At 35.5% G+C, this 26,161-nt stretch overlaps 3 protein-coding genes across 3 annotated transcripts; 2 read left to right on the forward strand and 1 right to left on the reverse strand.

Moving 5' to 3' along the window:
- Window positions 1-14,307: 14,307 nt before the first annotated feature.
- Window positions 14,308-18,337, forward strand: LOC117921766 (arogenate dehydrogenase 2, chloroplastic-like). The gene is made up of 2 exons (XM_034839725.1): window positions 14,308-14,859; window positions 18,269-18,337. The coding sequence occupies exons 1-2, from the start codon at window positions 14,332-14,334 to the stop codon at window positions 18,335-18,337; spliced, it is 597 nt and encodes a 198-aa protein (XP_034695616.1). The 5' UTR covers window positions 14,308-14,331.
- Window positions 18,338-18,941: 604 nt separating this feature from the next.
- LOC117921767 lies at window positions 18,942-21,583 on the reverse strand. Its single transcript, XM_034839726.1, has 6 exons — window positions 21,171-21,583; window positions 20,949-21,076; window positions 20,579-20,827; window positions 20,238-20,380; window positions 19,916-20,174; window positions 18,942-19,369 (listed from the first exon to the last, which is right to left on the reverse strand). The coding sequence occupies exons 1-6, from the start codon at window positions 21,581-21,583 to the stop codon at window positions 18,942-18,944; spliced, it is 1,620 nt and encodes a 539-aa protein (XP_034695617.1).
- A 2,753-nt stretch (window positions 21,584-24,336) lies between these two features.
- Window positions 24,337-24,992, forward strand: LOC117922154 (arogenate dehydrogenase 2, chloroplastic-like). The gene has a single exon (XM_034840187.1). The coding sequence runs from the start codon at window positions 24,381-24,383 to the stop codon at window positions 24,837-24,839; it is 459 nt and encodes a 152-aa protein (XP_034696078.1). The 5' UTR covers window positions 24,337-24,380; the 3' UTR covers window positions 24,840-24,992.
- The last annotated feature ends 1,169 nt before the right edge of the window (window positions 24,993-26,161 follow it).

A 26,161-nucleotide genomic window follows, 5' to 3' on the forward strand; every position in this document is an offset into this window, starting at 1 on the left:
TGATGGTGCACTTATACGAGGTGGATGCATGCGGTCCCTCATTGATCTAAATTCATTGAGATTGTCTTGGCGACCTTGGTGACTATGCTGATCTTCAAGTGTAGCTTCTATGATATTCAAGCTCAATTCCAATTCCTTAGTATGAGGTGTATCACTTTTAACAAGCCTTCCTCCACTGCCACGTATCCACTTTGGCATATACAACTAGTATCTATCTGTAACTAAAATGAAAATAAAGGACAACAAAAGAAAACAGGGCTACAAAAACAAAATAAAACTAAGCTGAATTTAAAAGCTAAATTTAAATTATGAGTAAGTAGAAAAGAAAGAAAAAGAATTAATAAAGCAAAAGAAACGTTATCAAACTTGTGATGAAAATCACAAGTACTCTGAAATAGTATCACTATAAACTTGACACCTTCCCCGGCAACGGCGCCATTTGATTCATGCCTAATTGGTGTCTCAGCTGATTCGTGTCCAGCTGATGCTCCTTGATTGAGGGAGTAATCAACAAAATTTATAACCTATTACACCATGAACTAGGGTAGCAAAGAAAAAGCTACTATAGCATAGTGGCTCTAGGATCGTTCACTGGGAAGGGTATTCAAACTGAAAATGATACCAATTCAAAGTGAATTGGTGCTGTTTCATTTCAAGATTAGCTTAAGAAATAAAACACAAACTTTGATTGAAAAAGGTTTGGACTTAGATTAACAACACAGCAAGTAATGAAAATTACTTATGAAGAAAAACATTCCTTGGAGATTTAGGTTCACAGGGGAGGTTCTTCATGCAAAAACATAGCTCCGGTCAGTTGGTTCATTTCCTCGTATTAGAGAATTAACATAAAGTCAATTCTCTAACAGGTGCTTGTACAAATGCATCCCTTAATTGGATTTCAGCTCTAAATTTCTCTCACTGATGCAACTTGCAATGGTTCGAGCCTCTCACTTAGCCTTTACCATTCAAGGTGATCTTTAACCTTGGATTACCCGTCAAAAGCTCGCAAGAGATAACTAATGGATGTCTCCTTGGAGTCCAAAAGCTTACCAAGTGTTGGCTATTCTAGAAAATCCTACCTTCAAGTCACCTCCCAGAGGCTCGCAAGGGGTAAACTAGTGCATCTCCATGTATAGAGATCACTTGCCTTACCAATGTTGGCCCAGGTGACTCCAAGGCGTTTTAAGTTAACTAAAAATATAGAAACCATTCATGGGACACACTTTCTCTTCATTCATAGCTGAAACCACAAAGCTACTAATTCTTGCACTTGGAACCTTTCCCGGCAACCTTAGCTCCAAGGAACTAAAGGTTTAGTTACTCATTCTCTGGGGAAAGCTCCTCAGAGAGTGCATAACTTAGTAAATGAAAAATACAATCAAAGTGAGAAGGTAAGGCAGAGCTCAAGCTCTGTATTTTACTTCCTTTGAAACTTTTACAAAAGGTTCATCACCCTCAGAACAGGCTCCTCGGGCTCTATTTATATCAAAATTACATTAATAGCTATTACATGGATATTTAGCTTTTTTCCTAACTTAAAAGCTAAGGAATCCTATAATTGGTAGCTTACAAGGAGAATTTGGGAATTTAGACAACAAAAATCTGAAGAAAAATATCTCCAAGTGTCGGTTACAAATATCGGGAAGCACTAAGGACCATTTCGCAAGTGAAAATGAGGTCTGCAAAATTTCGCAAACACACAAAAAGGGCTGCGAAATCATTTCGCAGCAAATGGTTGATTCCGCACCGCTGCGAAGTTGGCTTTCATCTTGTGGTGTTTGGCTTCCATCGCGTCGTGAAACTTCAGGAGGAATTCCATAGCACTGTGCAAAAAGGCTGCGAAATCATTCCGCAACAAAAAGGTGATTTCGTAACACTTTGCAAAATTCTTCCTTCAGCTTGGAGTGATCAGCTTCCAATGGCTGTAACTCCATTTCAACTCCGAATTGCACACCATTTGAAGCATTGAATTGTTGACTTCCTAAGCTTTAAAATGACATATACCATACATAAATTGGACTTCGGGAAGTGCTCCAAAAGTGGCTGACATGACTGTCATCAAGAATGCTTCATGGCTGGTTTCTCTTTGCTTCCCTTCCTTGCATTCCGGATTTGCTTATGGCAAAGGACTTCAAAGCTTTGGTTCTTCATGCTTCTGAGTTTTCCATTGCTTTGCCAAGGATTCCAAATAACTCTCCTCAACCTCATATTGCTTTGGTGATCAAAAAGCTAACAAAAACACCAAAACTTACACAATTTGATTAGAATTGATTGCAAGGGGCCTTAACATGTTAATTGGGTTAAAAGGCACTAACTACTACTCAAAAGTGTTTAAAAGGATTAATTACAAGCTATCAAATAGCACTTTTTGAGTAGTAATCATTAATCAATGGCTTAAAATGACTTATTCCCAAATGACTTTGATCACAGTTCAAAAGTAGTCCATAAAAGTATTTTCTTGATTTTGAAAGTCAATCAAGAGCTTAAAGTGGCTTATTGTCGAATGATTTTGTCGAAATGCGAAGAACATGTGTGGTGTTAATTCTTTTGTGATTTTGTGATTTTTTGAACTTCTAGGAGATTTTGTGAAACTTTTTCTTCTTTGTGAAACCTTTTTTCCTCATGTGGAGTTGTTTTGTGGACCTTGTTTTCCTAATCTAGTTTTTTTGATCTCTTTTTTTTATTTGGATTTTCTGATTTCCCTCCCCTTTTTTCTTGAAGGAAGTCACCTCTATTTATAGGTGAAGATATGAAATTGAATTTTGAATTCCCAACATTTAGTTGCTTAATCCAAGGGATTTAGTTTCATGATTTTCACAACTTTTCTCCTTTGAGAGGTTTTACCAATAAGATAATAGTATTATTATTATTTTTTTAGTTGGAGATTAGTTTCCCTAGTTTTTTTAAAAACTTATCAATAAGAGAATATCGATTTTTTTTTTTTTAATTCTCTATTGATTTTAAGACCTAATTTCATAGTCTTCCAAAGTTGTGCCTTGTGTCCAATGAGCCATATATATATATGCCCCCACTTCATGGTGCACTACGTACATGTATCGTCATGTGTATGGGGTGGGTCTTGAAGTTAACTTTCATTTTTTTTTTCCAAAGAAATATTTTAATAGGAAGTCACTTTTTCTAAACACTATTATGTTTTCCTTCTTTCTTTATACTTTGTATCCTCTTTTAATTTGTCCTCCCTAGAGAAACTTGACTTGAACTCTCTTGGAGAACTCTTTCAATCTTTGGACGATTTTCCAAATTGTAAGTCTCACTCTATAATTTTTTTTGGTATGAAAATTATGTCATGGAGACCTATGATATGGATTGTGCCACAATGTTGAGTCCTATGGGATGTAAGCCATCCATGAAAATTTTACTATATATATATATATATATATATATCACTTGTATGGCCTCCATATATATATTTTTTTAAAACCTCATGAAAAGATCTTGCCATCCCTAAACATGTGTTGAACTTTATTACTTTTATGTCATATGCAGTTTAAGCTCATTCTAGCCAAGAGTGTCACTTGTCTTGATTTTGATCAAAGGGTGGTAAATGCATGGTCTTGAAACAAACTTTAATTGATGGTTGAAGATGACTTATTTTTAACCAAACTTGTAAAGATATTTCTTAAGTATTTTGAAGAACAAAAGAAGATATTTTGAATTCGTTTTGATTTTCAACCTTGAGGGTAAATAAATGACACTTTGTATTATGTTCTATATTCTTCTATAGACTTGTTACATAATTTACCATGCTTAGACTTGACTTCAATCCAAGGATGGTAAACACATGTTCTTGGAGAAAAGTTTAATTGAGAGTCAATAATGATTAGATCCTAATTAAACTTATAAATAATTTCCTTTAGTGTTTTGAAGAACTCGACTTTGTCTTCTTTGGCTTTGAAGGTGGATGAATGATACTTTTGTATTGTGTTTGATTTTTTCCATGGGCTTGGTGAAGAATGTTTGGAGTATGATCCTTTTTTTGAAGCTTGATTTTTTGGATTTGATTTTGATTTAAGGGTGATAAACACATGTTCTTGGAACAAAGTTTAATTAATAGTCAATGATGATTTGATTTTAAGTAAACTTATAAATAATTTCCTCGAGTGTTTTGAAGAACTCAACTTTGTCTTCTTTGACTTTGAAGGTAGATGAATGACACTTATGTATCATGTTTGATATTTTTCCACGAGCTTGGTGAAGAATATTTGAAGTTTAATCCTTGGTTTAAGAAGTTTGCCAACAAAGATTTTTTTTTTTCTTCATTTGGATTAAGTTCGATTTTTTGTTTTTGTTACTACAATTTAAGCTCTTGTAGGCTAGGAGCAATATTCACATTAGGCTCATGTTTTAAGGAGCATCACTACTTTTCAAACTTTTGTTGTATTAAACAATTGAAGTGTATCCATATGCTTCACCTTGTTTTCTGTTTGAACATTTGTAGTGATGCCTTGTTTGAATGATTTAGAATCCAACTTATGAGTGACTTTTGTCTAGTCTTGCTTACTTGAAAGAAAATTCTTTTTGTTTTTTGTTTTTTGGAGCATTATAGAGTGCTGAGGTTTGAAAATAACTGTAGTGAAATTTGATGTCACACTTTCTTCATCCTCATCGATGATGCTTTTGCACCCAATGCTATCTTCAATTTCTTCCATAAACATGTTTTTACTTTCATTTGTTTTTATAACAAGCTCTATGTCATGTGCTCATGTAGTCAACTCTTTGAAGGTATGGGGTTGTATCCCTTGGAAGATGTATAGAAGATCCCAATGCATGCCTTATATGCACATCTCCACAACCAACACCTCGAATAATCTATTCTTCCAATTAAGATTTAAGGAACGCTAATGATTGATATAGTAAACAATTGTCTCATCTTTCCATTGCTTGGTATTGGTAAGCTCCAGCATGCTTATAATTCGCCTAGTGCTATAGAAGCGATTGAGGAATTTGAGCTCCATTTGGTCCCAACTGTCAATGCACTTGGGTGCAAGGTCGATATACAAATCAAAGGCATTCCCTTAGAGGGATTAAATAAATTGTTTGACTAAGAGGTCACCCTCTGTACTTGCATTGTTGTAAGTTTCAATGAAATGGACAATGAGTTGCTTTAAATTTCCTTTTCCATTGAATGACTGGAACTTTGAAGGTTAATAATCCATAGGAATACGTAGGTTATCAATCCTCTTGGTGTAAGACTTAGAGTACATGGGTGTACTTTGTGAGGGTTTGCCATACTGTGCTTTAATGGTATTAGTGATCATGTCTTGAAGTTGTTGGACATATAACGACGCCATTAAGGTAGATTCAATAGTTTTCCCTTTGATTTGCACTAACTTAGATGCATGTGGTGCATCACTTAGAGACATAATTTTTGGAGAGTGAGTAAGTCCTTGGCATGACTCAACCATATTTTAAGCTTGTGCTTCAACCTTGTTCATGAAGGATGTTATTTGCAGATCTTTCTCCTTGATGGTCTTGATGAGTTTGGCGATTGCACGAGCTATATCAATTAATTGTTCTCTATAGATGTAGTGCCTATTGTCATTACTGGTATAGTCATTGTGAAGAAATAAGTAAAAGAGTCGGAATCATTAGAGGAGTTGTCTTTCTTTGACATCCTAGTTGGTGATCTAGAGTGTGAGTTAGTGCTGGAGTTGACATCGACAACAAAGTAGGGGGACTTATCCTTAGAGTCCTTTAGTGTTGAAAGATGTTTTTCCCAACTATGAGGACTTTGGCCTTTTTCCCCTAAAGAGGCTAAGGCGATGAACGGTTGGTAATTATTGCATGTCTCTTTTATCAAACAAGTGTGCTTGTAGCACGCTAGTTTTGCTGAAGGTGCAGTAGTTGATTTTGCTTTGCTATGAGTTGTGGGGCCTGTAGAGGTATTATGTGTCGTTTGAGTAATGACAATCTTGTTATCACTTTTGTTGACATACATAACTTGAGTATTTTTAGATGTCATCATTTTAGTAGTGATCAATTTCTTAGAGAAAGAAATGAGAGGCAAATAGGTCTCATTGGGTGTGCCAGAAATTTATATGCATAAATTTCGTGAAGTCCTGTAATGTAAACAAAACAATAAAAAAATATGTGAAACAAAAATTTATTAAAAGTAATAATTGTGGGGATATAATCTTTGTGGTAATATTTTTTTACAAAATAATATTTTCCTCTGATTTTTTTCACCTTGATCACAATTTGAAATATGACAATGAAAATGTTTCTTGATTTTGAAAGTCAATCGAGGGTCTAAATTGACTTATTCTTGAATGACTGTGATCATAATTTGAAAGTTGACGACGAAAGTGTTTTCTTGATTTTGAAAGTCAGTCGAGGGTTTAAAGTGACTTATTATTGAATGACTTTGTTGAAAGGCAAAGAATAAGTGTGTTGTTTTTATGTGATTTCTCGAGCTTGCTAGGAGATTTTGTGAAATTTTTTCTTCTTTGTGAAACCTCATTTCGTGCGTGGAGTGCTTTTGTGGAACTCATTTTCTTGATTCGCATTTTCTGATCATGTCTTTCTAATTTGGATTTTTTGATCTCCTTCTCCCATTTTCTTGAAGGAAGTCACCTTTATTTATAGGTGAAGATAGGAAATTGAATTTTGAATTCCTGATATTTTAGTTCCTTGACTTTCACAACTTTTCTTGTTCAGGAGGTTTTACCGACAAAATAATAGTAATATAATTATTTTATTATTATATATATATATTTTTAGTTGGAGATTAATTTCCCTTGTTTTTAAGGAAACTTATCAGTAAGAGAATAACTATTTTTTTAAAAAATTCCCTTTTGATTTGAAAACTTAATTTCATAGTCTTCCAAAATTGTGCCATGTGTCCAATGAGCCCAAATTTTGTTGAACCATGAAATTACAATTTTTGAAGACCAAGTTTAGTGGTAATTTAATCCCCTATTTTTATTTTTTATTTTTTATTTTATTTTATGCCTACAAAGATGTCTAAGTCCCTAAAAGCAAAAACATTGATTTAGTATTTAAGAGTACTAGGTAGCATTTTCCACAAGAAAATCCAAAAGGTTTAATATCATGATTTAACATAATATGCAAGGTTTAAAATTTTGAAACTAGAAGCCTGAATTAAAGAAAAGGTAATAGAGATTATTTGTATGCAAAATTATACAGTTGTATAAGTTTTAAAAGATCATTTTTGATTGAAAAACCCTACAAATTATCTCCTTTAACCTATGAGTTGAACTAGTAGCCCCTTTGGAATTAATATTGGACATTAGTGATAATTGTGCAAAAAAAGAAAAAAGAAAAAAGGAAGAATACAAGCTTATTCTCATCCAAAATAACAAGGCAAGGAAAATCAAAATGTGTAAGACTCAAGAAGAAGGAAGAAATTGAAAATATAACATGATGTATTAAAATGAGCATTGTGCATTTCAATACTTCATTTTGGTAGTAGAAAGGCTAGAACAAAATTATTCAATATAGAAGTTGTTGTTTAACTATTTTTCTATACAAAGCTAAGGTATAAAATTGGGAAGATGTTGTAAGGAGATTGTTGCTCTAACCAACACAAGATTAGTAGTATTGAATCACATTTCGATACATCCTTGTCAATCCAATATATGCATATACTTTTTGTTGTTGAAAAGAATAGTTCGATAAAAGGAAGGCTAGATTCAATAGAGTTTAGTAAAGGGAAATATCTGTCGAGTAGCATCAATTTAAGTTGTTGAGGACTGTAAAATGATTCCTTTATCAAGCTATATTGGAAGTTGAGATGTTGATGTAAGAAATTCGATATAAATTTACAAATTTGATATTTTGATATTTTGATATTTTAAAGTTCTATTGTGTTAGTTTTGGTATTTGAGACAATTGTGTATGACTCATTAATGTACATATATGTAGGAAATACTAGATAACTTCAATCCTAGACCTTGGATTAGTTAGGTGCCTGCAACTGATTAGGACTACTATACCCTAGTAATGGAAGCAACAAAAGTGTTGGAGAAATTACAGGTATAAAGCTGCAACTTAATGAAGAAAAGGCTACAGATATGATAGAGAGAAGCTAATTAATTTTATTCCATTTGAGATGAGATATTTATACAAGAAAAATAACAAAATCTTCCTATCTTTCCTGCATATTTATTTAGGCTGTTACACCTATTTTTGAAATTTAAAACAAACAGAATCATAACAAACTTGAGCTAATCTTCAGCAAAGACTAAGTCTTCAAGGATTGGAATCTGGAATGCCAACAACTGAACACTTCTCCTTGGCATCCGGATGACAAACACCTATCTTCTGCTTAAGAGCTTCAAACCTTTCCATTGGTAAAGGCTTTGTGAATATATATGCAAGTTGATTTTCAGAGGAACAATGAACAAGTAACACTTCATTGGATTGTTGAACTTCTCTAATAAAATGATACTTGATCTTTATATGCTTTGTTCGACCATGAAAGACCAGATTTTTCGAAATTGATACTGCAGAAATGTTGTCACACATAATGTTGGTTGCTTCAACTTGCTCTTGCCCCAAGTCTTTCAATATTTTTCTTAACCATAAAGCTTGATTTACAGCAGATGCAGCAGCAATGTATTCTGCCTCTGCTGTTGATTGGGCTGTGGTTTCTTGTTTCTTTGAGCTCCAAGTGAAACAACCTGAGCCTAGGGAGAATAAGTACCCTGAAGTACTTCTTGAATCATCAACACAACCTCCCCAATCGTTGTCGGAGTAGCCTAGCAGCTTCAAACCACCTTCTGCGGATTTTGAAAATTGAACTCCAAGATCAATTGTTCCTTTACTGTACCTTAATACTCTTTTAGCTGTTGAAAAATGTTTCTCACTTGGTGAGTGCATGAACCTGGAAAGCACACTAACAACAAACAGTATGTCAGGTCTGCTAGCTGTTAGGTATAAAAGGCTACCAATTAAGCTTCTATATAAGCCTTCATTTATTTTCTCGAAGTCGTCATCCTTGCTTAACTTCTCGCTGGTTGTCATACTTGCAATCTTGCATTTTAAAAATTTTCAGCATATCCATAGCATACTTCTGTTGGCATATGAAAATTCTTGAACATGACTGTATCACTTCCATTCCCAAAAAATACTTCATAACTCCAAGGTCGGTCATTTCAAAGACTTTGTTCATCTCATTCTTGAAGCTTTGAATTAACTTGGCCTGATTTCCTGTTACAAGCATGTCGTCTACATAAAGAGAGATTATTAAAAGCTGGACATCATCAGTTTTTACATACAAGGTTGCTTCACTCTGACTTCTAACAAAACCAAGTTTAGTCAGATGCTTGTCCATGGTTTCATACCAAGCCCTGGGGGCTTGTTTCAAGCCATACAATGCCTTCCTTAGAAGATATACATAGTCCTTTTTGCCTGGAGCCACAACCCCATCTGGTTGCTCTACATATATCTCTTCATCAACAAATCCATTTAAGAAGGTAGATTTAACATCTAACTGATGAATATGCCAAGAATTTTGAGCAGCAAGTACAAAAAGTAGCCTGATAGTGTCATACCTTGCCACAGGAGCAAAAGTCTCCTGATAATCAACACCATACTGTTGAGCATATCCCTTCACCACTAGCCTAGCTTTGTGCTTGCATGTCGAACCATCAGAATTGAGTTTTGTTTTGAAAACCCATTTTACTCCAATCACCTTGTGATTTTTGGGTCTCTCCACAAGCTGCCAGGTTTCATTCTTGTTAATCATCTTCAATTCTTCTTGCATTGCTCTCCTCCATGCTTCAGAATCTTTGGCTTCTACATAACTTGTTGGTTCAGTTATTGCTAAACTGCACCTTTGATAGATGTCCTCCAAGCTTCTTGTGCCCCTCACTGGAAAATCATCTACGGATTTAGAAGTTTGAAAATCTTCATGATTATTGAAGACGGCATCAGATTGTGCATCTTTTTTATTTTTCCAATCCCAAGTTGTCATTTCATCAACTTTTACATTCCTGCTCAAGACAACTTTGTTAGTTTGCAAACAGAATATTCTATAGCCCTTAGTTGATGTCCCATAGCCAATGAGAATGCCCTTCTGAGCTCTGCTATCCAGCTTGCTTCTTTTAGGTTTTGGTACATGATAATAGCATATGCTTCCAAATATTTTAAGATGATTAACAAAGGGCTTGACACCATACCATGCTTCATATGGTGTTTTGTTCTTCAAGGATTTTGTAGGCAATCTGTTCAGCAAATAGACAGAGGTGTTAACTGCCTCTGCCCAAAAATTACTTGGCATTTTTTTCTCAAATAGAAGACACCTGGCCATCTCCATTATAGTTCGATTCTTCCTCTCCGAGACACTATTTTGCTGTGGAGTGTATGGAGTTGTTAGCTGACGTTCGATGCCGGCAGTGCTACAAAACTCAACAAATTGATTGGAGGTATATTCCGTACCATTGTCGGACCTTAAGATTTTAATGCTCAAGTTGCTTTGATTTTCTACAAGGGCTTTGAATTGTTTGAAAACAAAGAAAACTTCATTCTTTAGTTTGATAAAATATACCCAACACATTCTGGTATAGTCATCTATAAAGAGAATGAAGTATTTGTTACCACTCAAAGAAGTTGTTTTCATGGGACCACAAACATCGGTGTGTATGAGTTGAAGCTTTTCAGTGGCTCTCCATGCTTGATTATTTTTTAATGGCAACCTTGCTTGTTTGCCTTGTTGACAAATCTCACATATTTGAGCTTCATTAGATACGTTTGGCATGCCTTCCACCAGCTCAAGTTTTTTTAGCTCTACTAAGCTCCTTTGGTTAGTGTCCAAACCGTTTATGCCATAGGTCTGAAACACTTTGAGTAACTCCAACATATGCATATTCAGTAGCATTCTCCCAATTGATGGCAAAACTCTTGCTTTTCATCTTCATACAAAGCAATTTCTCTCCATATGGATCAAAGATGATGCATTGGTTGTCTTTGAATTGTAGGGAATATTGGTTTTCAAGCATTTGACCTACACTCAATAGATTTTGACTAATATCAGGTACAAATAACACATCAGAGATGAGCTTGATACCTGAATTTGTTTTGACAGCAACCGTGCCCCTTCCCTTGACATCCACGTATCCACCATTGCCTACTTTCACCGTAGAGTTGTAGGTTTTGTCAAGGTCCTTGAATATTGTAGCATTGTGACACATGTGGTGTGTGCATCCACTATCAATGAGCTAAGCATTATAAGAGTCTTGACTTGAGAAACATGATGCTACAAAGAGTTTCTCCTCCTGCGAATCTGCATCAGCAACTTGTGCTTGCTGAAATTGAGGACCTTTATTTTTATATTTGCAGACTTTGGTAACATGCCCAAGCTGTTTGCAGTTGCCACATATTGCATCTGGCCTCCACCAACAGTATTTCTCTAGATGCGTAGTCTTCTTACAATGTGAGCAGGTTGGATATTTCTTTTGTTGGGCCCCTTCTTTGCTGCTATTCTCTCTGCTTTTATTTTTCTTCTTGCTGAACTGGTTTTTGTCTTTATTAGATTGTAGGGTCTGCATTTGAAAAGTACCTTTTGTGACGTTCTCTTGCCTCAAAGCTCTTCTTTGCTCTTGTGCTTGGAGTGCGTTCATTAGTTCAGCAAGTGAAATTTGTGAAAGGTCCCTAGATTCTTTAAGAGATGAAATCTTGGACTCAAACCTCTCAGGAAGTGTCACAAGAACCTTTTCCACGATCCTTGCATCAGGAAATTCTTCACCAAGCGACCTGATTTTGTTAACAATCAAAGCAATTCTGTCAGAATACTTGGTGATAGTTTCATTTTCTTGCATGGTTAGAGACTCGAAATCCCTTTTTAGATTCAGCACTTGCATTTGTTTGGTTCTATCACTTCCTTGATACTCCAATTTAAGCTTGTCCCAGGCTTCTTTGGCTGTCCTGCAATTCATAATTCTATGAAATATTGAGTCAACAACTGAATTTTGGATTAAAGTCTTAGCTTTAAAATTTTTGGTCTTTTTGTCAGTATGAGCTCTGATTTGTGCTAAGGTAGGATTCGCCGGAAGTGGAGCTATTGGTTCGTCTTCAGCTACAACTTCCCAAAGATCAAATGCTTCCAGGTACGTTTGCATCTTTACAGACCAAATTTGATAGTTTTCTCTCACAAAGATTTGAGGAGCTAACAAAGAGATGCTGCTGGTTGCCATTTTCTTGTGTGGTTTCAAATGGGTTATGAAGTGAACTTTCTTGGTTTTCTCTTAGAACACAGGTTCTGTAAGACCAACTGTGGCTCTGATACCACTTGTTGGAGAAATTACAGGTATAAAGCTGCAACTTAATGAAGAAAAGGCTACAGATATGATAGAGAGAAGCTGATGAATTTTATTCCATTTAAGATGAGATATTTATACAAGAAAAATAACAAAATCTTCCTATCTTTCCTGCATATTTATTTAGGCTGTTACACCTATTTTTGAAATTTAAAACAAACAGAATCATAACAAACTTGAGCTAATCTTCAGCAAAGACTAAGTCTTCAAGGATTGGAATCTGGAATGCCAACAACTGAACAAAAAGCAACAAAAGTAATAGAAGCAGACAAAACTTATTTTGGATTTAGATTTAAAGGTTTGGATGTGCTTACCTATATCTAGATGTTCCTAGCTAGATCAATTCCTGTTGGTGTAGAAACTTTAAGGTCGTGGAAGATTTCACAAATGCAATAATCTTCTACTTGATGACTCCTTGAATCCAAGACACTGAGATAGTGGAGATCTCATGGAAGGTAGTGTTAGAGACAATTCATGATTGTTAGATGCTCTAAAGTGTTCAATCTAAGTCTTAGAAAGAAGCGATGAAATAAAGAGAAGATAGCAAGTTAAAACGTAGGAGATAAAAAAATGATATGAATAAGTAGAAAGGCAATCTTACTTTTCAAAAGAAGGATTAATGAAAATACAAAAGAATGTCATAATTAACCGTTGCAAGGAGAGCATGAAACCTAATAATTATGGAAGTAATATGCTCACAAATTCATGATGAGTATCATTCCAAAATCTTAAATTTTCCTACCATAACTAAGTAAACGTGGCAAGTGTGTTGGATTATGATTGATTGTACGGGCCACTAAAGGGTTGAACAATCTCTCTATGACAAATGACGATAGGTGGCAAATTGGGCTTAGCCCATTTTACAAACAATGGGTAGCAAATTGAAGAACATGTGTCACAAAGTTCGTTCAACCAGCTGCATAGATAGGACAAAGTGCATGCTTGGGATTGCACTATAGAAGATGGTGTTTCATAATATCAATTGCAAATATGATGATTATCATATCATAGTGAGGTTAGCACTTTTACAGATAATTGTTGTATTTGTTTCACGTGGAGAGCGTTCCTTCCTTCTTTCAAGTTTGACTTTTCATCTCATTCATTGCAATAATTGAATGGCCCTAGTCTTCTTCAATATCCTATGGTAAAGTTTCTTTAAATTAACGAAGCGTTAACATCAACACAACAACTCTTACTCTTGTTAAGTGTTTTTGAAAACAGTTTTTAAAAACAAATTTTAAAAATAGATTTTTAATATTTTATAAAATAAAAGTCTGTTTAAAAATTTAAATTATTTTTAATTTATTTTTGATAACTTAAAATTTATTTTAAAAATAATTTTTATATCTAATGTTTTATTTTTTTATCATTTTACATGTTTATATAATTATTTTTTAAAATGGTTCTCAAAAAATAAGTAAAAATAGTAAGTAATAACTAAAAGATGTTATATGAAAATATCATATTTTTTATTCTTAATAACACAAAATAAAAAATAAATTTTGGTTATCAAACATATTTTCATAATTTTTTTTAACATAAAATTATTTTCGAAAACAGTTATCAAACAAGACATAAATATCTCATAATCAAAGGTTAATATTATAACACTTGTATGTTAATAGTGTAAACAAAAGGTTTAACTCAAAATGTTAATTATTTGTGAGCTTTGTAGATGCAATTGTAAAATTTTCAATAACATTTTACGAAGGAATGAGAATTTTAATATTTATTAGGTTTATTTAATTAATAGAGGAAAATTGACTTTTCTTTGCAAACATAAGATATAATTTTTTTGTTCAACAACTTTTTAATTCATGTCTCATTTCCCACACTTTTTCGATAACAAATACAAAAATGAGGTAGAAAACTTTAGAATATTATTTTGTCATCTCTCGACTTTCAAATTTCAATCGAGCATTCGTATTTACTATCGTCAACCAACCAACAATTTGTCACTGTATAAATTTCTCAAATGTGTCAGTGCCTTAACTCACTAGTCTCGTCCGAATCTCTCTCCCAACTCTTCAAGATGCTCTCCTTCCCTTCCTCAAAATCTTGTCCTATAGCAAAACCAGTGCCTCAACATCTTCGCTCATCTCTCTTAGATTCCTTTTGTGGATCCAAATCTCTCTCTTTCAACCCACAAACTGGATTCAATCTCCGCCCAAAATCTCTCCAAATCAAAGCCATGGAGGCCTCCCTAGACTACCACTTTGGAACCCAACTGCAAACCCATATCAAAACACCCACAAGCCTCAAAATTGCCATTATTGGGTTCGGCAATGTTGGCCAGTTTCACGCCAAAACCTTCGTCAGCCAGGGCCACACTGTCCTCGCTCACTCTCGCTCGGACAACTCCGACACCGCCGCAAAGCTCGGCGTTTCCTTCTTCAGCGACCCGCACGATCTCTGCGAGGAACACCCAGAAGTGGTGATGCTATGCACCTCGATCCTTTCGACAAAATCCGAGCTCGAATCGATCCCGTTTCAGAGACTGCGGCGTAGCACGCTATTTGTTGATGTTTTTTCGGTGAAAGAATTTCCCAGAAGCCTATTTGTCACGACCCAAATTCCGGGCAACCCAAAATTTGACCCGTGACCCCAGGTTCCTCCTATTCCACGTTGGCAGTCAACCAAAATACTCTGGATTTTTATTTTTATTTCATACATCCCACTAGAATTCTCATAAACTATAATATCTCAAAACTACTCAAAACAACAAGATTAAATAAATATTCATTATAATCCAAAATAAAAGTTCCTAATTAACAAATTAATCAAAATAAAGCTTCATAACAAATCCATGAGTCATAATTACTAAAACAAATCCCAAAATCCAAAAAGAAACACAATAACAAAAATGCCATGCTCCACTAGGCCGCTCCAGGAGCTTCCTGAAGTCCTCCCTGCCCCACCTATGGATCCTCAGGAGAGATATTTGCATCTAAAAGGGTGTAACAAGGAAGGGGTGAGCATTTCCACATTGCTCAGTAGGGTGCCTAACACCCAAGGGGTTAAGGGGATTACTAAGTTTCAAAGAATACTAAAAGAACACTTCAATACAAAATGAATGATTCAACAGTGTCAATCAATCACATAGTTTAATATATAATATTATACACAATTTCACAATATTCAACAATTACATGAATGCACATGAACGTGTGACACACAGTCATACAATGCACTATTTTTCTCGGACTTTCACCGAAGGATACGCGTCCGCACCCAAATACATTCCCCATTTGGAGTCTTCTCGAGGTAAACTTTTGGGTCTTTCACCCTAGGGATCTCTCTCCCTTCTTAGTTCGCCTCACACGGGCTTTCACTTTTCATCACTATTTTTTTTTTTTTCATTTCATACACTTTTCACAATTTTTTTTCCTTCATACAACCATGATGCAAATGAATGCCACAATTTCAATGTTCCTCAATAATTCAACAATCTCAACATTCCCCAATAATCCAATAAAATAATTTAACACATTAAAATTTCCGATAATATCCCAAATAAATATTCAAAAATTTGCATATCAAAAATCTTGAAATTTTACCACACTTACAAAAATTTTCAACCATTATAATAATTTCTAATATTCAAAATTAACTAACTTTCTACCATAAAAATTCCAAAAATTTTCTAACTAATGCCCAAAATTCACAAATCACTATTTGTAAATTAAACCCTAATTCCGGAATTTTTTTCAACCCTTCTAATAATTTTTAATATCCAAAATTAACTAACTTTTTACCTTAAAATTTCCGAAAATATTCTAACCAATGCCTAAAAATTCACAAATCATTATATTTGAAACTTAACCCAAATTTTGGAATTTTCCAACCCATCTAATAATTTTTTAACATTTCCAAACAATTAATTATCAATCAAAATCAATTTCCCGAAATTCCAAAATTTCCAAACAAATTCCAAATATTCTAGAAAAATTCATACAACACTCATAATTCCTAATTAACTCATAATGACAATATTTACAATTTTTTTTTCAAGGGAAAACCATAAAAATTTAAGTTTTAGGGTTAGGGTCCCCTACCACAGATATAAGAATTTAGCCGCTAAAAATACGATTGGCCACCGTAGGATTATTCCCCTCGTCGAGTAGAACACCCCCTCCAAATCTGAGCCGAAACAGAGGTCGTTTGACCACCCAAACGGCCGGTCAAAGCTCCGGCGAGGTGAGATTTGCTACAGTACCACCGCCCCCTTTCTCCCAGATCTGCTACTGTTCCCTTTTCCACTTAAGCCCATTTCTTTTCTTTTTAAATCACCCCACTTCTTTTCCTTTTAATCAGCCCACTCAAGCCCATTTCTCTTCCTTTTAATCAGCCCACTCAAGCCCAACCCAAGTTCAAAATAAACCCAATAACTAACTACCATTTTTCTTTTAAAACCCTATTTCATCTAAGCCCAAATTACTCCCTTTTCATTTCATTTTTTTTTTCTTTTCTCTTTAATTTTATAAAACACACAATTTAATATTTTTCTCAATTTTTATTAATAAGGAATTTAATTTAATTAATTATTATTATTATTATTTTAATTCTAATGAATTTTAATTAATTAACTTTTCATTTTCGTTTTCGTTTTTCTTTTCCGGAAATTCCCAATTACTCAAATCCTAAGAAATTTCCAACCTAAGGCTGACATGACATAAAATTTTCAACTCGTTTAATTGACCGACACAATAAAACGAAATTCACCAATCCGAAATTGACATGTGTTCTCCAAACACTTTTCTTTTGGACTTTTCAACCATCACACACAATAAGACTTTTCAAACTAAAAATGCTAACGTGGCATAAAATACCCGGTCATTACATCCTACCCCCCTAAAAGAAATTTCGTCCCGAAATTTAAACTAACTTACCTTAAAATTCGTAGAAGAGTTGCGGATAGTGTCGTCTCATTTCTTCCTCAGGTTCCCAAGTGGCTTCTTCTATCCCATGGTGTTGCCACCACACTTTGGCTGCAAGAATCACCTTGTTCCTGAACCTATGCTCTCCAACTTCCAGAATTCATAAAGGTTCCTCCACATAAGAAGTATTTTCACTAATCTGAACATCTTGCAAGTCCACTACCCAAGTTGGATCTGGAGTACACTTCCTTAGCATTGACACATGGAAAACATCATGCACAAGGGACAACTGTTGAGGCAAAATTAACTTGTATGCCACTGGGCCAACTCTCTTATCAATCTGAAATGGTCCCACAAACCTAGGGGCTAACTTCCCTTTCTTCCCAAATCGAAATATGCCTCTTTGAGGGGACACTTTTACAAACACCCAATCCCCTTCCTCAAACTCTAAGGGTCTTCTCCTTTTGTCTGCATAACTTTTCTGTCTATCTTGGGCAGTCTTAAGTTTTTCCTTGATGAGTTGTATCTTCTCTGTAGTCTCTTGGACAATCTCAGGTCCCAACAAACGACTTTCACCCATCTCTATCCAACACAAGGGCGATCTACAAGGTCTCCCATAGAGTGCTTCATAAGGTGCCATGCCAATACTAGTTTGGTAACTGTTGTTATAAGCAAACTCTGCCAAAAGTAAGTAATCTACCCAATTTCCACCAAAATCCAAAACACAAGCCCTTAACATGTCTTCTAAGATCTGGATCACTCTCTCTGATTGACCATTTGTCTGAGGGTAAAAAACGGTGCTAAAATTCAGTTGGGTGCCCAAAGCCCTTTGTAAACTCTACCAAAATTGAGAAGTAAACTTAGGATCCTTGTCAGACACTATAGATACAGGTATCCCATGCAATCTCACAATCTGCTGTATATACAACTTAGCCAAAGAGTTCATGGAATCAGTAGTTTTCATGGCTAGAAAATGAGCTGACTTAGTAAGACGGTCCACAATCACCCAAACTTCATTTTTCTTGCTTCTAGTTCTTGGCAATCCTATCACAAAGTCCATAGTGATATTATCCCACTTCCACTCAGGTATAGGTAAAGGTTGCAACAACCCTGCAGGCCTCTGGTGTTCAGTCTTCACTTGCTGACAAATCTGACAATTAGCTACAAACTGAGCAATATCTCTCTTCATCCCACTTCACCAAAACTGTCTCTTTAAGTCTTGATACATCTTGGTATTCCCAGGGTGGATGGTATACTTCGCCCTATGAGCATCTGCTAGAAGTTCATTTCTCAACTCCACATCTTTTGGCACACACAATCTCCCTTTGAACCTCACACTCCCATCTTCATACATAGACCAATTTTCATCTATTTCACCTGCTACCAAATGGGCTTTGACCATTTCTAAAAACTCATCTTGAACTTGGGCCTCCACTATTCTCTGGATAACCATTGGTCTAGCTGATATACCGTACAAGCATGGACCATGCCCTTCCAAACCAAGACATAATTCAAAATCCTCAATAACTGCATGCATCTCAAACTCTCTCAACTCCAAGCTAGACAACTGGCCAACACTCTTCCTACTCAAGGCATCTGCTACAACATTCGCCTTTCCTGGATGATAATGAAGAGCAAAATCATAATCTTCCAATGTCTCCATCCATCTCCTTTGCCTAGAGTTCAGATCCTTTTGAGTGAAAATATATTTCAAACTCTTGTGATCAGAGTACACCTCAAACTTCTCTCCATACAAATAGTGTCTTCAAGTCTTAAGGGTAAACACCACTGTTGCAAGCTCCAAATCATGTGTTGGATAATTCCGCTCATGCTGCTTTAACTGTCTTGAGGCATAAGCTACCACCTTGCCTTGCTGCATTAGCACACACCCTAGCCCCACTGTGGAAGCATCACAATAAATTGTAAACAACTCTCCACTAATAGGAGCAGTTAACACTGGAGCAGTGGTCAATTTTCGCTTCAATTTCTGGAAAGCATTCTCACACTCCTCATTCCAATCAAACTTCACCCCTTTTCTAGTCAACCAAGTCATTGGTGCTGCAATTCTGGAGAAGTCTTCCACAAACCTCCTATAATACCGAGCCAACCCCAAGAAACTTCTAACCTCAAATACATTGGTAGGCCTTTGCCACTCCTGTACAACTTCCACCTTTGAATGGTCTACTGCTATTCCTGCCTCAGAAACCACATGGCCTAAGAAGTTCACTTCAGTAAGCCAAAACTCACTTTTGTCCAACTTCCCATACAACTAATGTCTTCTCAAAGTTCCAAGGGTGGTCACCAAATGCTGCTTATGCTCCTCCAAACTCCTGGAGTAGATCAAGATGTCATCCACAAAGACAATCACAAACTAATCCAAGCAAGCACGAAATACCATGTTCATTAAATCCATGAAAGTAGTGGGGACATTAGTTAACCCAAAAGGCATGACTAAGAACTTATAATGCCCATATCTCGTTCTAAAAGCAGTTTTAGAAACATTTTCTTCCCTAACCCTTAATTGATGATACCCAGTTCTCAAGTTAATCTTACTAAAATACTTTGCACCCTTCAACTGATCAAACAAGTCATCTATTCTTGGAAGAGGATACTTGTTCTTTACAATAACTCTATTCAACTTCCTATAGTCAATACATAACCTTAGTGTGCCATCCTTCTTCTTCACAAACAACACTAGGGCTCCCCATGGCGATGTACTTGGACGAATAAAACCCTTACCCAACAATTCATCTAACTGAGTTTTCAATTCCTTCAACTCAAGAGGGGCCATCCTATAAGGGGATACTGAAATAGGATCAGTTCCTGGGTATACTTCAATAGAGAAATCAAACTCTCTATGAGGTGGTAAACCTGGTAACTCATCTGGGAATACATCCTGAAACTTCCTCACCACTGGAATTTCTGTAATGTCCTTCTGGGCTTTCTCCTTACCACGAAGGCAAGCTAGGAAATTTATTGATCCATTCCTCAACACATACTAATAACACGGATCGGACTGCGAAAAAGGCAAACTAACACACTTTCCTCCAACAAAGCAAACCTCAAATCCCTCTGGTAGACAAAATATTATCTTGCGGCGATGACAATCAATAACCGCTCTATACACTGTCAACCAATCCATTCCCAAGATAACATCATACCCAGTCATATCCAAAATCCTCAAATCCACATTTAGTGCTCTATCTACCAAGGTAATAACACACCCCTTGCATATTCTATCAACTCTAGAGTTCGTACCCATAGGGGACTCAATAAGTAACAAATTCTCTACCCTTTCCGATTTCAACCCCAATGCATTAGCACAAGATGCAGAAATGAAAGAATGAGTTGCACCAGTATCAAACAAAACACGCACCCAAGTACTATATACCAAAATCATACCTTCCACCAAAAGGGTGTCCTCCTCTGGCTCTGTTGGGGTCAAGGCAAAAACTCTCCCAGCTGTCTGCCTTCCCCTACCTCTAGCATTCGACCCCTGAGAAGAGCGGGTCTGACTCGTGGTAGTTGTCCTAGTTCCCTGCGCTGCTGGGGTAACTGTGGCATCTGGTGGTAAGGCAGCTGAAACTGAGGGGGTTGGAAAAGTACTACTGACTGTTGCTGAGAACTTCCCTGAGACTGAGGTTGAGCCTACTGTACACCCCGCAATGGGCAAGCCCTCCATAAATGGTCTCCCGCTCCACAACCATAACATACTCTGTTAGCAGCCACCCTCTGAGCACTCTGCTCACCTCTTGCATAGAATGAGGAATACCTCTCAGACTACTGAGTCCTCTGTCTCTGCTGCGGGCCCTGAGATCTCCCCTGGGAACTTTCTCCCATTCTTTGTTTCCCTTTTCTATCCCCCATTTGCTCCCGAATTTGGTTGGTCTCCTCAATATCCTGCTCCACCAACAAAGCCCTCTTAACCAACTCAGAATAATCCCTTATAGCCAGTGGGACTAATCTGTTCCTAATAGCAGGCCTTAACCCCTACTGGAAACTCCTAGCCTTTTCTCCTTCCTCACTGATCATCCCCAAAGCAAAACGAGACAACTCTGAGAAACGTGACTCATACTCCAGCACCGACATGGTTCCTTGGATGAGGTGCTCAAACTCCATCCTCTTGGCATGCTTAGCCACTTCCCCAAAATACTTGCCTAGGAAGATTCTCTCAAATTCTTCCCAAGTCATAACTTCAGTGTCATACACCCTTTTCATTGATTCCCACCAAAAATTAGCTTTGTCCACAAGCATATATGTTGCCAAACTTACCCTTCTTTCCTCAGGTATGTCCAGTCCCACTAGAATTCTTCTCATCCTCCTCAACCAATGCTCAGCTACTTCAGCACTAGGCTCTCCATTAAAAGATGGAGGCTGCATCACCATGAACCTCTTCATTGCTTCCATTTAGCTCATTACTGGCCTCTCAGTGCGGCTCCTCCTATGTGAGTGGTTTGAATCCTCATGGCCCTGGGTACCTCCTGCTCTCCTGGAACCCTGGCCTCTCATCAATTCAACAGTTTCTCTCAACTCTCTTCTTACTTCTCGGAGTTCTTCTCTTACTGTCTCCAACTTCTCATTCCTCTCTGATCTTCCTCCTCTGGTCCTTCCCGCCATTTCAAATTTAACAAACCCTAATTCAACCACATTACCAAGGTGAGCAAAAACAAATTTCACATGTACACACTTAGCAACTTCAACAATTATCAAAACTTTCACTTTCATACAATCACAATACATAATTTAATTTATCATCAACTCGCCAATTAACACATACAAAAATCATAACATTACAATACACACAAACACTCACAAACATTGACCCCAAGGTATTATCGCAACCTTGGCTCTGATACCACACTGTCACGACCCAAATTCCGGGCAACCCAAAATTTGACCCATGACCCCAGGTCAAAGGTTTGACCCTAAGGGTTCCTCCTATTCCACGTTGGCAGTCAACCAAAACACTCTGGATTTTTTTTTTCATACATCCCACTAGAATTCTCATAAACTATAATATCTCAAAACTACTCAAAACAACAAGATTAAATAAATATTCATTATAATCCAAAATAAAAGTTCCCAATTAACAAATTAATCAAAATAAAGCTTCATAACAAATCCATGAGTCAAAATTACTAAAACAAATCCCAAAATCCAAAAAGAAACACAATAACAAAAATGCCATGCTCCACTAGGCCGCTCCAGGAGCTTCCTGAAGTCCTCCCTACCCCACCTGTGGATCCTCAGGAGAGATATCTGCATCTAAAAAGGTGCAACAAGGAAGGGGTGAGCATTTCCACATTGCTCAGTAGGGTGCCTAACACCCAAGGGGTTAAGGGGATTACTAAGTTTCAAAGAATACTAAAAGGACACTTCAACACAAAATGAACGATTCAACAGTATCAATCAATCACATAGTTTAATATATAATATTATACACAATTTCACAATATTCAACAATTACATGAATGCACATGAACGTGTGACACACAGTCATACAATGCACTATTTTTCTCGGGCTTTCACCGAAGGAAACGCATCCGCACCCAAATACATTCCCCATTCGAAGTCTTCTCGAGGTAAACTTTTGGGTCTTTCACCCTAGGGATCTCTCTCCCTTCTTAGTTCGCCTCACACGGGCTTTCACTTTTCATCACTATTTTTTTTTCATTTCATACACTTTTCACAATTTTTTTTTTCTTCATACAACCATGATGCAAATGAATGCCACAATTTCAATGTTCCTCAATAATTCAACAATCTCAACATTCCCCAATAATCCAATAAAATAATTTCACACATTAAAATTTCCGATAATATCCCAAATAAATATTCAAAAATTTGCATATCAAAAATCTTGAATTTTACCACACTTACAAAAATTTTCAACCATTATAATAATTTCTAATATTCAAAATTAACTAACTTTCTACCATAAAAATTCCAAAAATTTTCTAACTAATGCCCAAAATTCACAAATCACTATTTGTAAATTAAACCCTAATTCCGGAATTTTTTTCAACCCTTCTAATAATTTTTAATATCCAAAATTAACTAACTTTTTACCCTAAAATTTCCGAAAATATTCTAACCAATGCCTAAAAATTCACAAATCATTATATTTGAAACTTAACCCAAATTTTGGAATTTTCCAACCCATCTAATAATTTTTTAACATTTCCAAACAATTAATTATCAATCAAAATCAATTTCCCGAAATTCCAAAATTTCCAAACAAATTCCAAATATTCTAGAAAAATTCATACAACACTCATAATTCCTAATTAACTCATAATGACAATATTTACAATTTTTTTTCAAGGGAAAAACATAAAAATTTAAGTTTTAGGGTTAGAGTCCCCTACCACAGATATAAGAATTCAGCCGCTAAAAATATGATTGGCCACCGTAGGATTATTTCCCTCGTCGAGTAGAACACCCCCTCCAAATCTGAGCCGAAACGGAGGTCGTTTGACCACCCAAACGGCCGGTCAAAGCTCCGGCGAGGTGAGATTTGCTACAGTGCCGCCGCCCCCTTTCTCCTAGATCTGCTACTGTTCCCTTTTCCACTTAAGCCCATTTATTTTCTTTTTAAATCAGCCCACTTCTTTTCCTTTTAATCAGCCCACTCAAGCCCATTTCTCTTCCTTTTAATCAGCCCACTCAAGCCCAACCCAAGTTCAAAATAAACCCAATAACTGACTACCATTTTTCTTTTAAAACCCTATTTCATCCAAGCCCAAATTACTCCCTTTTCATTTCATTTTTTTTTCTTTTCTCTTTAATTTTATAAAACACACAATTTAATATTTTTCTCAATTTTTATTGATAAGGAATTTAATTTAATTAATTATTATTATTATTATTTTAATTCTAATTAATTTTAATTAATTAACTTTTCATTTTCGTTTTCGTTTTTCTTTTTCGGAAATTCCCAATTACTCAAATCCTAAGAAATTTCCAACCTAAGGCTGACATGGCATAAAATTTTCAACTCGTTTAATTGACCGATACAATAAAACGAAATTCACCAATCCGAAATTGACACGTGTTCTCCAAACACTTTTCTTTTTGACTTTTCAACCATCACACACAATAAGACTTTTCAAACTAAAAATGCTAATGTGGCATAAAATACCCGGCCATTACACTATTTCTTGAAATCTTGCCTGAAGAGTTCAATATTCTCTGCACACACCCAATGTTCGGTTCGGAGAGAGGCAAAAAAGGGTGGGCAGGCCTTCCTTTCATGTACGATAAGGTCAGAATAGGAAACGATGATATTAGAATCTCAAGATGTGGAAGATTCTTGGATGTTTTTGCAAGAGAAGGATGCAGAATGGTGGAGATGAGCTGTGCAGATCACGACAAGTACGCAGCGGAGTCTCAGTTCATTACCCACACAATGGGGAGGATTTTAGAGAGATTCGGGTTGGAATCAAGTTCCATTAACACCAAAGGGTATGAAACATTGCTGAAATTGGTGGAGAACACAGCCAAGGACAGCTTTGATTTGTACTATGGGTTGTTCATGTACAATAGTAATGCCATGGAGCAGCTGGAGAAGTTGGAGTTGGCCTTTCAGTCTCTTAAGATGGAACTTTCTGGGGATTTGCAGAGTCTTTATTCAAGGCAGTTGTTTGAAGATGAAGGAGAGTGAGATGAGAGAAACGTGGCGCAAAAGCTGCTCCCTAATAGTGCTTTTGGAAACCACCTCTGACACTGGTGGTAGTGTTTATTTATCATTCTAAGCTGTTCATGTATGATGTACCATAATAATAAAACTCTTTTTTGTTGGTTTGTTTGTCCGTCATGCAATGGAGTTTATTGAAAACCAAATTTCATTTCTATGATTAATTATTTGTTAAGTTATACATATGCTAGGTTTAGTTACTAAAGGATTTTGGAGAAAATGGGTCGTTTTAGTTCCTAAAGGATTTTGGAGAAAACGTCTAAAAATAAAAAATAAGAAATGAATATCGCAAGTTCTCATCTCCAATCATATATGATATCCTTGGATTTTATATTCGATAGAGATGAAATTCAATAGATATAAAATCTTAAGGTAGTATATGAAGTTGGATATGTTATATTTGTATTTAGTTTGTAAAACAAATAAAAAAATGAAAATTTTTAAATCATTAGTTAATATATATATATATATATATATATATATATATATATATATATATATATATATAGTTAGTTAGTTAGTTAGTTAGTTTTTTTAACTGTAAATTTAATTTTTAATAATTTTTTTATTTTATAAAATAAGTAATAAAAGGAATACAAAAATTGATAAAACAAATAAATTTATAATATATGAAATATGCATATTTTATATCTTAACTTAGAATTAACACATCTCATCTAGAAGGGATATAAAGAAAAGGATGGATGACATATCTCTCCAATTATATTATCCTTTATTTTGTTGAACATAGAGATAAGTGATAAGATAATTTCTTTTATTTCTTTGCCAATTAAACATGGGATATAATATATTATTTCATTTTTTATCCTATATTATGCTATATTGACCAACCAAATATAACTTGAGAAGTTTGTTACAGAAATTTGTTAGCATATAAGAACTTGTGGGTGCTCATCTAGTTTCCCATATAGATGATTACATCAAATATGAAAAAGTATAGGGGTGCTAGAGACTCTATTCAAAGCTATTTGGTGCACCTAAAGAATAAAAGTTACACACCTAATTTGCACCTTACTTGGCACAGCTTAAAATTAAAAAAAAAAAAAAAAAATCTATCTCACCATAAAATTAAAAGACCAAGTGCACCTCAAAGAGAGAGTTGACGCAACAACAACAAAATTTCTTCATTTTTTTTTCTTTTTTTTATTTCCCTTTATTTTCACTTATTTTTTTGCATCAAAACCTCTTGATATTCACTATTAAAATTCCATTGAAATATAAAATTTAGAAACTTATTTTTAGTTGAAAATATAGATTTATATATCAAA

The sequence above is a fragment of the Vitis riparia genome, chromosome 9, assembly GCF_004353265.1.
Source record: "Vitis riparia cultivar Riparia Gloire de Montpellier isolate 1030 chromosome 9, EGFV_Vit.rip_1.0, whole genome shotgun sequence".
In the NCBI taxonomy this organism is placed as follows: Eukaryota; Viridiplantae; Streptophyta; class Magnoliopsida; order Vitales; family Vitaceae; genus Vitis; species Vitis riparia.

Excerpts from the sequence above, each read along its gene's own strand:
- LOC117921767 (XM_034839726.1), bottom strand. The coding sequence starts at position 21,583 with ATGGAAGCAATGAAGAGGTTCATGGTGATGCAGCCTCCATCTTTTAAT. Across the intron at positions 20,828-20,948 it reads AGGACTCAGTAGTCTGAGAG|TAGGCTCAACCTCAGTCTCA; the intron begins GTATTCCTCATT and ends CGGGGTGTACAG. Across the intron at positions 20,381-20,578 it reads GGACACCCTTTTGGTGGAAG|ATAGAGCACTAAATGTGGAT; the intron begins GTATGATTTTGG and ends TTACCTTGGTAG.
- LOC117922154 (XM_034840187.1), top strand. The coding sequence starts at position 24,381 with ATGTTCGGTTCGGAGAGAGGCAAAAAAGGGTGGGCAGGCCTTCCTTTC.
- LOC117921766 (XM_034839725.1), top strand. The coding sequence starts at position 14,332 with ATGCTCTCCTTCCCTTCCTCAAAATCTTGTCCTATAGCAAAACCAGTG. Across the intron at positions 14,860-18,268 it reads AATTTCCCAGAAGCCTATTT|GTAAAGGTTGCAACAACCCT; the intron begins GTCACGACCCAA and ends ACTCAGGTATAG.